Source organism: Gorilla gorilla, chromosome 11 (genome assembly GCF_029281585.2).
Source record: "Gorilla gorilla gorilla isolate KB3781 chromosome 11, NHGRI_mGorGor1-v2.1_pri, whole genome shotgun sequence".
Classification (NCBI taxonomy): Eukaryota; Metazoa; Chordata; class Mammalia; order Primates; family Hominidae; genus Gorilla; species Gorilla gorilla.
In genome coordinates, this window is record NC_073235.2 from 102205997 (window position 1) to 102223384 (window position 17388).

At 41.8% G+C, this 17388-nt stretch overlaps 1 protein-coding gene across 1 annotated transcript in view; it reads right to left on the reverse strand.

Annotated features, from left to right (window-relative positions):
- Window positions 1-524: 524 nt before the first annotated feature.
- FTCDNL1 (formiminotransferase cyclodeaminase N-terminal like) overlaps window positions 525-17388 on the reverse strand; it is a 90748-nt gene continuing 73884 nt past the window's right edge. Inside the window, exons 5-7 of the mRNA XM_063695072.1 lie at window positions 3462-3579; window positions 2700-2797; window positions 525-746 (exon numbers count right to left, since the gene is read on the reverse strand). Of these exons, the coding sequence (XP_063551142.1) occupies window positions 2746-2797; window positions 3462-3579 (170 nt within the window). The 3' untranslated portion in view covers window positions 525-746; window positions 2700-2745. The remainder of the gene's footprint in view (window positions 747-2699; window positions 2798-3461; window positions 3580-17388) is intronic.

Sequence of the window (17388 nt, forward strand, 5' to 3'; positions counted from 1 at the left end):
TTTCATGTGTGAATCTGGATTTGTTTTGACCAAGATATAGAGAAATCTGAATAAACCAGAATTCTGGGGGTGGAACGGGGGAGTCGTAAGGAAGAATCTTGATTAAATCAGAACTAAAAAAAAAAAAAAAAAAAAAACTCTACTAAAAACCAAACAGTAAGGCAAAGCTAATTACAAAGTTCAGCCAACCCAACTTTCCCATAACAGAGAGAAAGTTCTGCTTTCTTGATTATATGCAGTATTCAAACATAGAAGTTAACTGGAAAGAGGTTCAGAGATTATTGACAACCCTGTCATTTACAACCAGTTAATGACAAATTTGGGACTGGAATCTACTTTTCCTGTCCCTTAGGCCAGGGCTCCTTCCGGAGTGTAAACCAAACAAACACAAATGCCTTTAACACCTTGTATATAAGAGGGCGAGTCAGTCCAATTTTATAAACAAATTATTTTTGAAAAACAGAGTTAAACACTTTTTATTGTATATCTTTAAAATGAATTTTTAAAAGATACATGGGGAAACATTCTTTTACAAATGTAAATGCAATATACCCTCTATTTAGAATTTAGTAATTCTGGGTATGGTATAATTTTCCATCTTTTTAAAAAGAATTAAATGGTACTGTGTGTTGGTTTTCCTCCATGAGTCACCCCAGATCCATTCTGTGGATTGCTCTGCCCTGCTCTGGTTCCTGGATGTCGACCTCGCAACAGCACTTGCCTTTAGGCTTGGTTGCGTTTGTCCACTAGGAATAAGGGAAGGAGAGATTAGTATTTGGAAGAGAAAGAGTGGTTGAGGCATTACCCCTCTCCACTCAACTCCCATTCCTTTCCTTGCTTCACTGTCTGGATGACAGTAGCTACCTGGCAGCTCTCTTCCAAGGCTTCATGCTCTCTGGGTTCTGGTGACAGTGGTCCCTAAGTCACTTGCTCTCACTTATTGGTGCTTTTGACCCAGCCCACGCCTCTGTAAGTAGTCCCTTCACTACTCTTTCAGTTAATCGTTTGAATGTTCCATCAGTTTCTTGCCAGGACCCTGACTGCTCCCTGCACAGAATAAGAAGCCTGCAGGTATCCATGAATATTCTGGTGTAATGACAGCAACTGGTAAATGAAGGCTCATGCCACTCCTGAATAAATCCCAGCCAGGGCCACATCAGGTCCTGCACAACCCACATCTGCCTCTCTGCATGCTCTGTCCCTGTTGGCAGAGGCGATCTGCCATGGACCTGAGCATGCTGCCTGTTCTCACTGTGTACGTCGAAAATGCAAGACTCTGGCCATCCTTGACCCAGGCTGGTTGGATGAGATTACGTCTCTCTCCAAGACAAAAAGAACAATCTTGCTTACCACTTGCCATAAATAGAGCAGTGGATTCCTGATCTCGATGTTTCTCAGCTGGACACATCTCACTGAGTACATGCCTCCCACCTGGCCCATCTGTTGCCCTCCTGGGACTTTGGAGACAAAGGAAACTGAGGAAAACCTGATGCTCAATATTGCTGGCTGTGCTATGAGCCTAACCCAGGAGCCTCATGTCATCTTCTGGTATCCATGAAATAGTAACAGGCTGATGTATGAGCTTGTAAGTAGGGTAAAATCCCAAACCCCAACATCTTCATCCACTACACCCCAGCCATACTGTCTTCCTGGGTCCTGTCTTCAGGATTTTGCACTTTCTGTGACTTTCATGTGGGGTGCTCAGTCCCAAGTCTTCACATGTCTGTTCTGACTTTTCTCAAGCCTCAGGTCACTTACCTCCTCAGAAGCCGCCCTCAGAACCTAATCAAAAGTTGTTCTATTTTATTTTCTTCTTAACATTGTTTACTATCTCACATTATCTTTCAGTTATTTGTTTAATGCAGGGATGTCCAATCTTTTGGCTTCCCTAGGCCACATTGGAAGAAGAAGAATTGTCTTGGGCCACACATAAAATACACTAACACTAACGATAGCTGATGAGAAAAAAAAAATCTTGTAATGTTTTAAGAAAGTTTACAAATTTATGGCCGGGTGTGGTGGCTCACGCCTATAATCCCAGCACTTTGGGAGGCCAAGGTGGGTGGATCATGAGGTCAGGAGTTCAAGACCAGCCTGCCCAATATAGTGAAACCCCATCTCTACTAAAAATACAAAAATTAGCCGAGCATGGTGGTGGGCACCTGTAGTCCCAGCTACTCAGGAGGCTGAGGCAGGAGAATCACTTGAACGTGGGAGGTGGAGGTTGCGGTGAGCCAAGATCTCACCACTGCACTCCGGCCTGGGCAACAAGAGTGAAACTCTGTCTCAAAAAAAAAACAGAAAGAAAGTTTACAAATTTGTATTGGGCCGCATTCAAAGCAACTTTGGAACACATGCATCCCACAGGCCACAGGTTGGACAAGCTTGGTTTAATGCTTATCTTTCCCCTACTGAAAAATAAGTTCCAGGAAAACTGGGGTCTCTTCTGTCTTGTTCTCTGCTGTCTCTCCAGAACTTAGATAGTGTTGGCCCGATAAAATAGCACAAATGGATATTTAACAAGTAAATGAATAGTTCATTTATGAATAAATGAGTTTTTGCAATGTTACCCTTTATTGTGTGATAGTATACACTCTGACTTTCAGGTGCCTTATCTGTACAACAGCAATAAGAAACTAATCTGCCTATGTCATATATATTATATCACATATACAGTTATATCTATCATATAATTGTACCTTTATATATAGTAGCATATTTCACCTTATAGGTTATATATAACAATCAAGTGAGATAAGGTAATAGCATCCTGAAAACTGCAAGGACAACATCATTCCTGTAAAATGCAAGGTTCAGTGTTAACATAAAAGCACACATTTGGGGTCAATCTTAACATTTTCTGCTTTGTAATATCACTTAGAGAAATCACATACTTGTCATGAGATGCATGTTCAATGCAGTCAATTAAACAGGGAGTTATAAAAAAGTGAAGGAGTGAAAGAGACATTTCTCAATACATCTAGTTCTAAGTAACAACACATTACTATCTTCTGACCAAAAAACACTGCTCAGGGCCCATCCGGTTCTAAGTCACTACAATTATAGAGATGTCATGCAGAGATGACAACGCTCCAGTGGTTTCCAGGGCTTCACCCTTACTAATGAGGTAGATTCCACAGACCATGCAGGAAAACCAGGCTCCTTGCTGGATGCTCCAGGGGCTCTGAGTGTTCACACTGTCCTCTCCCCCAGCGTGACTTGTAGTGTGCACCAAGTTTTGCAGAGCCTTTCACAATGTGGGTGATTTGCATTCTCCCAAAACACATCTGATATAGTATTACAAGGGTGGGAGGGGACAGGGGGTTCCCTGCCTTAAATATTTTTATGTAGCCCCCACCACCTGGAGATTCACTGGGGATCTTCATAGAAGAAATAATGAAGCCTTCCTCAGCCTCCTCCCAGCTCGCTACTCACCTTTCCCCAAGCTCCCACTTACCCACCTGTGTTTCCTGCCTGGATCTGCCAGAGCTCTTACTTGTTTCTGGTAGTCCTGTCCAGTGATGAGACAACTTGGGGATTTGAATGCCGAGACCATTTTATAGGAAAGAATCTCTCCCCCTATTCAATGCCAAGAAGAAAAATCTCAAAATTTCTGGCATCAGAGACTTTATAAACTTTAAGGATTTACAGTCAGACTGGCGAAATCCCTGTGAAAATTTGAAGTAAATTATGTCTAAGAGAAGTTTGCTCATCTGTCAAATGACAATGTTGGAATATTTATTTTTTATTTTTATTTTATTTATTTATTTGAGATGGAGTCTTGCTCCGTCACACAGGCTGGAGTGAAGTGGCACGATCTTGGCTCACTGCAACTTCCACCTCCAGGGTTCAATCAATTCTCCTGGCTCAGCCACCTGAGTTGCTGGGATTACAGATGCCTGCCACGACGCCTGGCTAATTTTTATATTTTTAGTAGATACGGGGTTTCACCATGTTGGCCAGGCTGGTCTCGAACTCCTGACCTCAAGTGATCCATCCGTTTCAGCCTCCCAAAGTGTTGGGGTTACAGGCATGAGCCACTGCACCTGGCCTGGAATATTTATTTAACAAATATTGTGCACGTAGTGTGCACTAGACAGTCTCCAAAGGGATACACATTACTAAAACATGGCTAAGTTACTAAAACGCTACCAAATTACCAAAACATTACTTTGTTTAATAGTCACAAGGCAAGCACTATTATTACCCCCATTCTGCTGATGAAAAAAACTTGAGGCAGAGAAAAGTGAAGTAACCTGCCCAAAATCATGCAGATGACAAAGCAGCAGACCTGGACTCTGGACCCAGCTCTGGGGTGGAAGCCCGGCTCTGGGGCCTTCTGTTAGCGTTTGTACCATGCTGCCACTTAGACTATCACCAAAGTCATATGCTGTGCTAATATTCATGATTCAGCTCCCCCAAAGCCTTCATTTTTGTCACATTGGAACATGAATACTCATAAAGTACAGTGGTTATTTCGCCAGATTCTCTCTACTTCCTACCTTATAAGTTGCTTTCTGAGTAAGTGCAGGAGTCAGGACTCTTCTGTGAAATGCCTGGAGAGGTATTAAAAGCTGCCTCTTCCACGAGTCCAGCAAAATCGGAGGACTCTGGCCTTTTACCGGAGCAGAATTACTAGAACGCTGTAAAGAAAATGTCCACTGTGCGCCTAGGCATGTGAAACCTGGAATCCAGATGAGCTTTCTGTTGTGACTACTCTGCACAAATAGGACCTTCCAAGACCCTGTGTCATGTGCCCCAGCTCTCCTCCTGCACCCGCTTCCCTACTCCCCCGACCCAGGCATTCAGACCTGCCTAGGCCCAGCCCCAAAGACTTCTCTGACCTTCGCACACAGCCATTGTGAAGCTTTCTCAAGTCATCTAAGTACAGACTTAGTGGTCTGAGTGCCTCATAGTAAAGTTCAGTGCCACTCATGGGTAAACAGCCCACAACTAGGACCTGAGCATGTGGGCCTTCTTTCTCCCATCTCAAGATCAACAAGGGGGAATTCAATCCCAAAATATTCAACATCAAAAAATAACATGAGGAGGAATGAATAGGCAGTGCACAGATGATTTTTAGGTCAGTAAAACTATTATGTAAGATACTATATTGGTGGCTGCATACCATTATGCATTTGTCAAAACCCATGGACTGTACAACACCAAGAGTGAACCCAAATGTTAACGACGAACTTGACATGATAATGTGTCAATGTAGGTTCATCAATTATAACAAACGTACCACTCTGTGGGGGGAATGTTGATAATGCGGTAGGCTGGGAGCGGGGGAGCAGAAAGTATATGGGAACTCTGTACTTAGTGCTCAATTTTCCTGCAAACCTACAACTGCTCTAAAAATAAAGTCCATTACAAAATAGTAGTAATAATATGGACCTTTACTTCAGCCTTGTAAAAGGAGGCAAAAAGGAAATCCCAGCCTGAAACTACTACCACGTGGCATCTCTTTTTTGTCATTATATATATATATATATATATATATATTTTTTTTTTTTTTTTTTTTTTTTTGGAGATGGCGTCTCACTAGGTTGGAGTGCAGGGGCGTGATCTCAGCTCACAGCAACCTATCAGGTTCAAGCGATCCTCCCACATCAACCTCCCGAGTAGCTGGGACCACAGGCGTACACTACCATGCCTGGCTTATTTTTTATATTTTTGGTAGAGACCGGGTTTCACCGTGTTGCCCAGGCTGGTCTCAAACTCCTGAGCTCAGGCAATCCACCTGCCTCACTTTCCCAAAGTACTGGGATTACAGGTGTGAGCCACTGTGTCTGGCCTTCATTCTTTTTTGACTCCAGCCCACCTGCTGTGGTTGTGGTTCTCCTGCCTTGACACCCTGCTTTCTCTCTGGGTCTCCTTCTCCTTCTCTGTCCCTCTGTCACTGTTTGTTCTAACTACAGGTCCACACACGTAGGCACACCTCACTCTTAGTGGCAATAAGTCTTTTCTTAAATAAGTCAATCAAGCTTCACTATCTTTGCTGCTTTCCTCATTCCCCTCACCCCCATCAGTTCAACAGTGTACAGACAACCTGGGCAGGCCAGTGTGAAACCCTCCTTAAAATGTCAAGCTGGAAGTGCTGTCAATGCAATAAAGTGGCATTATAAGTGCAAATATAAATTTGAATTGCATACAGTATTAAATTGTGTGGTTTGAGAACAGTGCAATTTTAATAATATTAACACAGCTTCCCATTAGGCACAAATTTTGAAATAATGTGTAGCCACCACAAATAAACACTTGTAAAGATTATCTAACTTAAAGCTGACAGGATATATAAATTGTAAACTGAACTGAGACATCATCATAGCCTTCCCATATTGGCCTTTGAACAGACACCCACTGTCCTTCAGCATGGTTTCCCTTAAGCTATGGCAGATTTGAATTCCATAAGGAACACATTTTTAGGCCTATATCTTCTGATTAAATGAGCAGAGTAGTTATACTTTGATAATTTTGTTTCTGCCATATAATTTAGGAATCAGAAATATGTAGATAATCACAACATACTATATTAATTGTGGCTTTAATATAGAATGTAATATTTCATTTTCTAAGTAAAGTGTTAAGTATTTTCCAAAGACAGATCAGGTAGCTATGTACAAAACAGTGCTTTTTTGGTTTATGTGGCCTTGAACTTAAACGTCAGCTTGATGGTTAATGATGTGACTGCTACGTATGCAGATAGTAAAGAAAGTACTCTCTATTGATCAATAATATGTCCGATTTAATTGCCCTAGTATTGAATGAAAATCCCTAAAGAATTTTCACTTCCAGCAATGTTTTCTGACTTCCTCTTGGTGTCTAGACAATAATGATTTACTGAAATGTGTGGGGAGCAACATACAAAAAGGCCTTAAAAATATACAATATTTCTGGTTATTGAGGTAGGGGAAGTAAGAAAAAACAAAGCAATATTTTGGATTAGTACTAAATATCGAGATCAAGCCATTCTGATACAAATCGGATTTAATAATAAAAAGACCCCAATATAAAAAAGTTATATTTGATCAAGATGACAATGCCAGGGTGAGAAGTAAGAAGTTTATAAAATCAAAATGATTTTCTATAAAAATTTCTAAGTAAAGTGCCAAATAATCTTTTGGAAAACAAAAAGATTCTTGAAAAAACAGATTCTTTTCCATACCAGGTACCATGTTTCTCTGAGTATTTGTGAGTGAGCTTATCAGTTTCAGTTTTCAGGTAGTCTGAGAACTCAGGGCTTAGAAGCCCTTGAAGCCAGATCTTTTCATAAATAGCTGAATCCTCTCATTTCACAACAGCCAAGAACAGTCAGCTTCTACTTGAATCCCTCCAGTTATCATCTTACTTTATCTGAGACAGCTTCGTTTGAATTAACTTTCATCTATTGGTATTAACTCAATCTTTTAGGACAATAAAAGAACTGCGTTAATTAATGCCGTGGTTTAAATGTATGCATCCCCTCCAAGGTTCATATGTTGGAATGTAAACCCCAAGGTGATGGTATTAAGAGGTAGGGACTTCAGGAGGTGATTAGGCCATGGGGGATCTGCATTCGTGAATGGGATAAATATCCTTATAAAACAGGTTTCAGAGAGCTGCTTGGTCCTTGCACCTCTTCTTTCTCTTCTACCATGTGAGAACATAGCATCTGTCACCTCCAGAAGAAGCAGCAACAGACATGGTCTTGGAAGCAGAGAGCAAGTCCTCACCAGACACCAAATCTGCCAGAACCTTAATCTTGGACTTCCCAGCCTCAAAAACTGTGAGAAGTAGGTTTCTGTTATTTATATATCACCCAGTCTCAAGTATTTTGCAATAGCAACAGGAATAGACTAAGACAATGAGTTTTGCACAATCTAACTTTTAAAACCTCCAGATAAGCACAGCATGAGTTTTATTTCAATGAATTAAAAGGACAAAGTAAGAAATTTCTCAATTAACTGACATTATTGAGTTCTGTATAACCTGAAACATACATATTTAACATTTAGCCCATTTTCTAGGCTTGATAAGTAGAGTACGATACAGACAGTGAAGAGTATTGTGCCTCATTATACATATTCTCAAGAAAGTATAGACTTTTAGAAATATGAAAAGAGATGTAAGACATGGGAATTAATTATACTGATTCCAAAATATATTCTGGAAGTTGTAAATTCTTAACAAAAACCAAAATCAATCCTGTGTAAAAGATTGCATTGGGTTCTTATATTTGCATGCAGAAAAATTCTTAATATGAGGTTCTTATGCTTAAGACGAGGTTCTTATATTCATAAGAACACCACATATTCCGCCATGAGTTATTACTAGATTAAAGGGGCAACAAGGAGCAAAGAAGTCTTCTACATCATTTTATGTTTTTATATACTACTACATTTACTACTTTCCAGACAAATGAGCCATTTTACAGTCATCTCAATGCCTTTCTGAAGAAAGGATCTACAACCCCACTTAGTTTTAATGGCCCAGAGCAAAATCATGACGAAGGTAAACTTTGTATTTGACATTTCCCCTTTTCCCATAGTTGAGATTAGTTTTTTTTTTAATTAGGAAATCAGAAAGAAGAATAAGGAAGGAAAGGCAGACCAATTAAAGAGTAATGGCAGGTACCTGGTGTGCCAGGACAAGCCAAGAGAAGGCAAGTTCTAGATGGATGACAGCAAGGTGTGAAATGGAGCATTGGAGGCCTACCAGGGTGAGTTCTCATGTGAAAAGCAAGAGTTCTACTTGTATCATTATTTGCTGAGGCTCCAGTATTCCCTCCCTCTTTAACATGTACTTGGCTGCGGAGATTGGAGGTAAGAATGAGAACAGAGGAGCTATTTAAGTTTGTCTCTCCACAAAGGAAAAGTTTGGATGGATGGGCATCGTGGGCACCCTCACCATGGCCAGGAATGTTAGGGGGTGTTCTGCAAGCTCTTTCACACACACCCACACTCCTGCAGCAATCTAATACGGTGCTGCAATCAAGGGGACACTGCTCAGGGGCGGAACATGTGTGATTCCTCTTCCCAACTTGCAAGACTCTACCAAGAGACTTCCACCATTCATGCTGGTCTCTAGCTGTATCTCTGTGAGCATTCACATCTCCTGCTCTGCTAAGTTCTTCCATTTGCTTCTTCAGATCCATTTTTCATCCTTTCCCACAGGTGCTGACCTTCACTATCTACCAGAAAAAAATTGAAGGAGTGATGTGGTTTGGCTGTGTTCCCACCCAAATCTCACCTTGAATTGTAATTATCCCCACATGTCAGGGGTGAGGCCAGGCAGAGATAATTGAATCATGGAGGCAGTTTCCCCCTTACTGTTCTACTAGTCAATAAGTCTCATGAGCTCTGATAGTTTGATAAAATGGGAGTTCCCCTGCACAAGTCCTCTTGCCTGCCACCATGTAAGACATGACTTTGCTCCTCCTCTGCCTTCCACCATGATTTTGAGGCCCCCCCAGCCACGTGGAATTGTGAGTCAATTAAATCTGTTTCCTTGATAAATTACTCAGTCTCAAGTATGTCTTTAGTAGCAGTGTGAGAACAGACTAATACAAGGAGAGGGAAGAAACAGATTTGGGTATTTTTTTCCCCGATTCCTGCTTGCCAGTGTGCAATCTGTTGGTCTCCAACAATCCTTCTACTGAAGGCTTCTCCTCCCTTCAGACAGTCAGGTCTGGTTGTGGTCCCCACGCCTACCCCTTGCTATTTCAGGGTGGTCATGGCTCACCACTGTCACTAGCCCAGGGTACAGCACCATCTGTGTTGGTTTCCCTCAGCCCTGGCAACACCTGTGTAAATGATCTCTTTACTAAACTCTTCTCAGTACCCAGTTTGATTTAATCATTTGTTTCCTACAAGGAACCTGACTGATTCAGCCTCCAACCAGGAATGATCTATTCTTTTTTTTTTTTTTCAACCTACCCAAATCCTATCTATCCTCTAAAACTCAGCTCACATTTTCGTTCAAATCTCATCCTCGTGCTTGTGCAACTACACTGACGTCTCCCATCTGATGTTCTCTAAGCTCGTACTCTACAGCTCCCAATTTGTCCTCTGTTTCAGGCCTCTTCTTCATCTCAGCACCACCAGTACAGTTGATAACTTTTTTTGCTTATACCCTTACTGCTTGATCCTGTGTTGGCTCAACATTAGGCACTCAACAAAAGTCTTTCTTGAGCTGTAGCAGTCACTCCTTAGCGATCACACCTTGAAAAGAGGTGTGAGTGCACATTTATCTTAAGAGAGCATGTCACAGGATCACAGATAAGTCGACTAAGAAGAAACTAGGGAGATAATCTGGCCTAATCTCCCTACTGTGGTGATGAGAAAACTGAGACTTGGAGAGATGACCTAAAGTCCAACATCGCATAGTCAGTGAGTGGCACATCTGGGGCTCAAAGCCAGAATATTTTTATTACATTCCTTGCTGCCTCTGATACCAGTTTTATGTATCTCAATATCTTCTTATCAAAAATCTACTTCTTCATATCTGAATCCTTAGTATAGCCCTTCCATTTCAAAAACAGCATATATTTGTTCCTCCTGGTGAAATACAATTTTCCTGAGCCCCCCAGGGCTGTTAGTTATTCATGCATTATCCTTCACATATCATTTTAAAAATTAACCACCCAGACAAAGACTGGATTCTGTTCTTCCCTGTGTATTTGGGAAGGGGAGAATAGAGCCCTTTGGCTCTTTACTTCAGTATTCTCAGATAAATTCAGGCAAACACAAAGAGTATTCTGGCCATTGTCTGCCGCTTCACTCACAGCTACATGCTGAATAGAAAAGGGATCAACTACCCACATTTAAAATATTCATAATTACATACTCTGTCCTACAAGGAGCACCTGGCTGCCAGCAGATGCAGAGAGAGCTGCACAGAGCCGTAAGCTCTTACTCTGCTGAGGAATCCAGCCCTGTTAGAGGCTGAGCCCTGGAGTCCTGAATACTCAGACCAAATGCAAGCTCACAGTACCTGTACACAGCACTGAAGGCAAGTTCCTTGTAACGCTTTTACTGGCTTATGTTAGGAATTCTGAGCATGCAATAATGAATTTTATTTCCTATTCTGATAGAGAATGACAGGCATGTGCATTCATGGATTAGCCACCTTAGTTTTGCAACATATGAATGTAAAAATTAGCAACTGATGACACCATTCCATTGCCACTACGAGTCAACTGTAAGACAATAGAGAACATGAAGCCAACGGAGTGCTACCTATGGCTCACGACATGACCCAGAACATCGCCATGTGGGTTTCAGACAATGAGTATTCTACCCCTTCCCATATCAGACACCATTTAGTGCCATACCTTTTATTACATTAAAGGAGGCTCCATATAAAAATGTCAGCAGTATCCAGTTGACTCATGGAATTGAGAACTGTGCATTAGCTGCTGATTTAAATTAATTTTGCTCCTTGAACCATAAAAAATAGTTCTTTGAACAAGAATTCATGATAAATACACACGTGTAAAAGACCCTTAATCATAATTATTTTAAATACATAAAACACAGTTTAAGACTCTCAGCCTCATTAATTTCTTATGGTATAAAAGAACAAAAGCAAATGGTAAATGGGAAAAGTATGTCATAATTTAAATGTATTATTCATGGTCATTTAGCTCATTAAGTAAAAGATTCTTTATAAACTCTAGGCAAAAGATCATTTCCATACCACCCAATGACAGCAAGCAATGTTATGATTTTCTTGTAGAGAACTGGCGTTGTATATCATTTAGATTTTAAGAGAATACTACCTACAATTAAAGCAGTAGAATTAGAATATACTAGTTCCCCCCTTATCCATGGGAGATATGTTCCAAGACTCCAGTGGATGCCTGAATCTTCTAATAGTACCAAGCTCTGTATACACTATGTTTTATCCTATATATACATACCCATGATAAAGTTTAATTTATAAATTAGATACAGTGAGAGATCAACAGCAGTAGCTAATAATAAAACTGGACAACTATAACAATATGCCAGCATCACTACTCTTACACTTTGGGGCCATTATTAAGCAGAATAAGGGTTTCTTAAACACAAACACTGCGATACTGTGAGAGTCAATCTGATAACCAAGGTGTCTTCTAAGTGACTAATGAGCGTGTGGCATAGACAGTGTGGATATGCTAGACAAAGGGATGATTCACATCTGGAGCAGGACCAAGCAGGATGGCAGGAGATTTTATCACACTACTTAGAGTAGCATACAACTTAAAACTTATAAATTGTTTATCTCTGGAACTTTCCATCTAATGTTTTTGCGCCACCATTGACTAACAGTAACCAAAACTTCGGAAAGCGAAACTGCAGATAAGGGAGACAACTGCTGTAATTGAAATCATCTTGTGACACGTTGGGCTTCCTCTTTCTGGGCACTTAACTCTAGTTTTCTCTGTCAGGGTCCCAAAGAGCAGGGGACACATTTCCAAGGTATGACATATAGTAGGGGTTAAGTAAATGTCAGTATGCTCTATATCTACACAGGAGCCCTAATCCTCCCCATGACCCCACACTCTGAATCATCGTGGGGTTTATCTCCCACCCTCTGAAGCACATATGTCTTACCAAGGCCTCCAATACATCTGCCCCTTCGTGGTCATCCAGTCTAATGAACACAATGCCATCAATATAATGGATCAATGTGATGATGTTCAGGACATTCAAATGATTTGGGTCCCTTCAGATTATATTATCACAGAAAAGGAAGAGTTAACATAGCCTCAAGATAAGACCTTAAATGTATTCTGTCGTCTGTTCCATGTGAACGTAAACCACTTCCGCTCCTCCTTTCTGAGAAAGATGGAAAAGAGCACATTTGCCAGATCTGTAGCCACACGCCCTGTATTAATAATTAGCTGTGTTCATTGGCTGGGTAAGATACTACTCTGGCGCAGTAATTGCAAGTGGAGCTACTACGTGGTTGAGTTGGCAGAAGTCAACTGTTAACCTGTTTTGTTTTTTTGTGGTTTTCTAGTCTTTTTTGTTTGGCCAGAAACTGATTAATTTAATGGGGATATGATGAGGCTCACTACCCCTGTAAGGCTGGTATTAATCGCTGCCATTTCCCCTAGACAAAACATTGTCTTTTATTTATTATCTTGTTGTAATGGGGTGGGGACAGTTTCAAATTCTTCCCCACTATGATAACTCTTCACTCTCAAGCCAAAGGATCAATGTGGAGGGTTTCACTAGCTATCAGCATATATATCCCAACTATACATATATGCATATATACAAACATACACTAAGAGTCGGGCCTAGGCTTGGACTCCATTTTATTACCAGTCCCCATCTACCCCCATTCTTAGGAGAGGGCCACAATAACCCTTTAGCTCCCTAGGTATCAGTGCTACCTTGACCCTGTATCCAGAAGTACTCACAAGTGTCTGAGTACTACTCTTTCCCCATTGTAAGGTTACCTGAATAAATGGCCATAGGTCCCTTTGGGGAAAATCTGCAGGAGTCATTGTCATATATATTTGCCATGATTTTGCAGGTCCTTCCTCCTGGAAATCTGGCCTCTCCCTCAGTCAGTGGCATCCAGTCTGAGAAGTGGCTCATGTCCAGACACTGATAAGGGACTGTGACTCTTTAGAGGGACGCCTGCACTTAGCCTCCTTGATTTCTTTTAATTGTATAGATTGAGTGATTCCCTTGATGACTGTCCATCTATCTTGCTATGTCCAATAAACCATCTCCATGGCTCTGTGTGGGTCACATCCCCCCAACTACTATTATGACATTGCTGTTCATTATGATAACTGCATTGCATCTCGCTTCTGATATTAAGCACCACCACCTGGCCTTTATGATTTCAGGATCCCATCATCCCTGTTGTAGTGAGGGAGCCCAGTTCTCCAGCAACAGGTCCCTGGCTTACAGAGAAAGCCTCCACTGAACTTCTCAGTGATGCTGGTCCCTGTCTGAGTGATGTATTACATATCACTTTAGTCAATAGAGTGTCCTCTGTCCTGTCCCTGGAATGTAGTCAGCTGGGAGTATTTGCAATGTTTTGTAATACATCCATTCTTGAATGTACTCATCCTTGGGGCCTTTTGGTCCTTTTCTACCATCTTCCACACAAAAGTTCTGGCTTTTCTATTTAGTGTGGGTCATAACCTTCTCCAGTCTTCCAAGAGCCATCCTAGCTGTGTGTTAGAAGGTGCAAATGCAACCAGCATTTTTGTCAGGGCATTAAATACTGTAGACTAGGACAGTGGTCCACTATCAATATGCTCTCCCTTACCCAACCTCATGCTCTGCCCTACAAATTCAGCATCTTCAGGATCCAGTCCCATATGGATTATGTGGCCAGGTGTCACAGCTGATTTATTATATTGTCCCTTTCCTCCCTTAGCAGGCTCCATCTTTCCCGGACAGATTATGTTGGAATTGACTCTATTTGTCTCATACTAGGCCAGGACGGGTGGTGGAAATAATTCCTGAGGGCTACATGTTGTCTTACAAAGCACGGGCCTCTGCAGTTTTTAATGGCGGGGGCTTTAGGGGGTGGGCATGCTAGCCTTGAACATTTACCAGCTCAGAGAGTTCCAGGCAAAACGGGTTTTAAGGGTTTTTTTTAGTGCACCCACCCAGGTATCCCCTTTCTAAGACTCCCAACCAGGGTATGGCCTTGACATGATAGACTTTCTGGATCTGAGACTTCAACCTTCTATGGAGCTTTGCCATCCTGAAAATTATGGCCTAGAACTGACCCTCAGGTTTTTCTGTCCTTGATCACAGAGATAATAATCTCTTTATATGTTCCTAAAGAGTTCCTCTGACATTCACAGTATCTCTCAAATTACTGATTACTGACTCAAAGTCATTCACTGTCTTTCTCCAGGGCATGAGATTGCAGTCCACAACAGCCATTCAATTCCATCATCCTCATTAAGTACCAGTCCTCTCAGAATCTAACAAACCCTGAGATATTCAAGTGCATTCCTTCTACTGCTATCCCATCCCTGTTCACCACTGATCAAGTCATAATAGTTTCAGTGCTATAGAATGCCAGGGATCTTCCATGTTTCACCTGACACCAGCAATAGTTTCCATATTGCCAGCTGGCCAGCAAGTAATGCAGCTCCAAAATCACATTCATTGTCTGCGTTCTCCAACCACTCCTGACACCAAATGCTTTGGTGATTAGATTCTAAGCCTGCAACCCCTGTTCTGGAGAACGTTTATTAGAGAATGCTCAAGAGTGATACGTGTGAGGGAGTGAAGCCAGTAATATTAAGCAGAAGGAAAAGTTGAAAACAATGTTGTTGTAGCGGACTCAGCCAATCCCCCACAGACTTCTTGAGATGTCTTCAGAAGTAACGGCCCATCAGAGTTGGTCCAAATTGAGGCAAGGAGGCTGGCCTTTGTTTCCTTACACTGACCAGTCATTTCCCTGGGAACTGATGAAAACTTGAGGGAAGCAACTCCGTTAAGGCCAGGAGCAATTTCCTGTGGGGACTCAGCTGCACAGTTTCAGTCTCCAACATTCCTGCAGCTTGGGAAATCAGTGGCTTAGATCTGAGTCAGTGACTCCAGTCTTCCTTTTTCTGCTCCAGATATCCACGCTCATGTGCCTAGCTGCTGCTAATAATGGCAGCACTGAGTAATATCCACTCATTCTCCACTGTTCCCCCTCTTCCCACAACCTAGTTTAGAACATAAAGAAAGGAACTTAAGAAGGAAAAAAAAAGAGAAAGCGAATGAAATGAGTACCTCTTGAGGACCTTATAGGTACCAGGCTCGGTACTAATCTCTTGCATATGTTTCTTCATTTGTCCCTCACAACCACTCAATGAAATAAGGATCATGTCTAGTTTATAAAGAAACCGGGGCTCAGAGCAGGCTGGTACAGTAGCAGGATCTCCTTTTTTTTTTTTTTTTGAAACGGAGTCTCGCTCTGTTGCCCAGGCTGGAGTGCAGTGGCGCGATCTCGGCTCACTGCAAGCTCCACCTCCCAGGTTCACGCCATTCTCCTGCCTCAGCCTCCTGAGTAGCTGGGACTACAGGCACCCACCACCACGCCCGGCTAATTTTTGTATTTTTAGTAGAGATGGGGTTTCACCTTGTTAGCCAGGATGGTCTCAATCTCCTGACCTCATAATCCACCCACCTTGGCCAGGATCTCCTTTTAAGTGGCCATGGCCTCTTGGAATCCTGAGATAAGATAGGAAAGCCAGAAACTGATATTGCCCAAAGAACCTTAGGTTTCAGGGCCATATCTGTCATATAATGAGAACAAGGGAACAGATGTCTGACATCTAGCTCCAACAAGAACAATTCAGCTAAGGCTTACATACATCCCCAAAACAACACCTCACAACATCCATCTCAGTTTTAATCACACTACTTTAATGCACTCGTGTTGCCAATTAATCATTCTAACAGCTTATGTCCCATGAAAAACGGCAGAGATGCTGCCTTTTATCTAATGGCATATCTAGTCCAGCACTGAAAGTGGCCTGCACAAGTATGGGATTTAACTAAACATCCTGGCATCAAAGGTACCACTCGGGTCCTCCTCTGCATCTCACATTACCAAAACTGCACACAACCCCTAAGTCAACTGTGCAAGGGAAGGTTGGCAGATGAAAGCAAAATATGCTAAAACTAAAGGTGTGGTAGACACTCTGTAGATAGAGGGTGGACCCCACCCAAACTGGGGTTCAGATATTAAGACTGATGATTCCACACACAACACTAAAAAGGTACAGGAAAGTTTGTTAATCACTGTATTAGTATACTCCAGAGAAACAGAATGAATAGGATGTGTGTGTATGATTACATATTCCCTATATATACACACACACATATGTGTCTATGTATATGTATGTATAGACACATATACATGTGTAATATATGTGTATGTATATATATATATATATATACATACACACACACACACAGAGATGTGTGTATATATATGTGTGTGTGTGTGTGTGTGTGTGTGTATTGAGGCCAGGTACAGTGGTTCACCTCTGTAATCCCAGCACTTTGGGAGGCCGAGGCAGGTGGATCACCAGAGGTCAGGAGTTCGAGACTAGCCTGGCCAACATGGTGAAACCCCGTCTCCACTAAAAATACAAAAATTAGCCAGGTGCAGTGGCATGCGCCTGTAATCCCAGCTACGTGGGAGGCTGAGGCAGGAGAATCTCTTGAACCCGGGAGGCGGAGACTGTGGCAAGCCGAGATCGCTTCGCTGTACTCCAGCCTGGGTGACAGAGCAAGACTCTGTCTCCAAAAAAAAAAAAAAAAGAAAGAAAGAAAGAAAGAAAGAAAGGAAAGAACTTAGCTTGCAGAATTGTGGAAGCTAGAAAATCCAAACTCTGCAGGGTCAACCAGTAGGCTGGAGACCCAGTGAAGAGTCGATGCT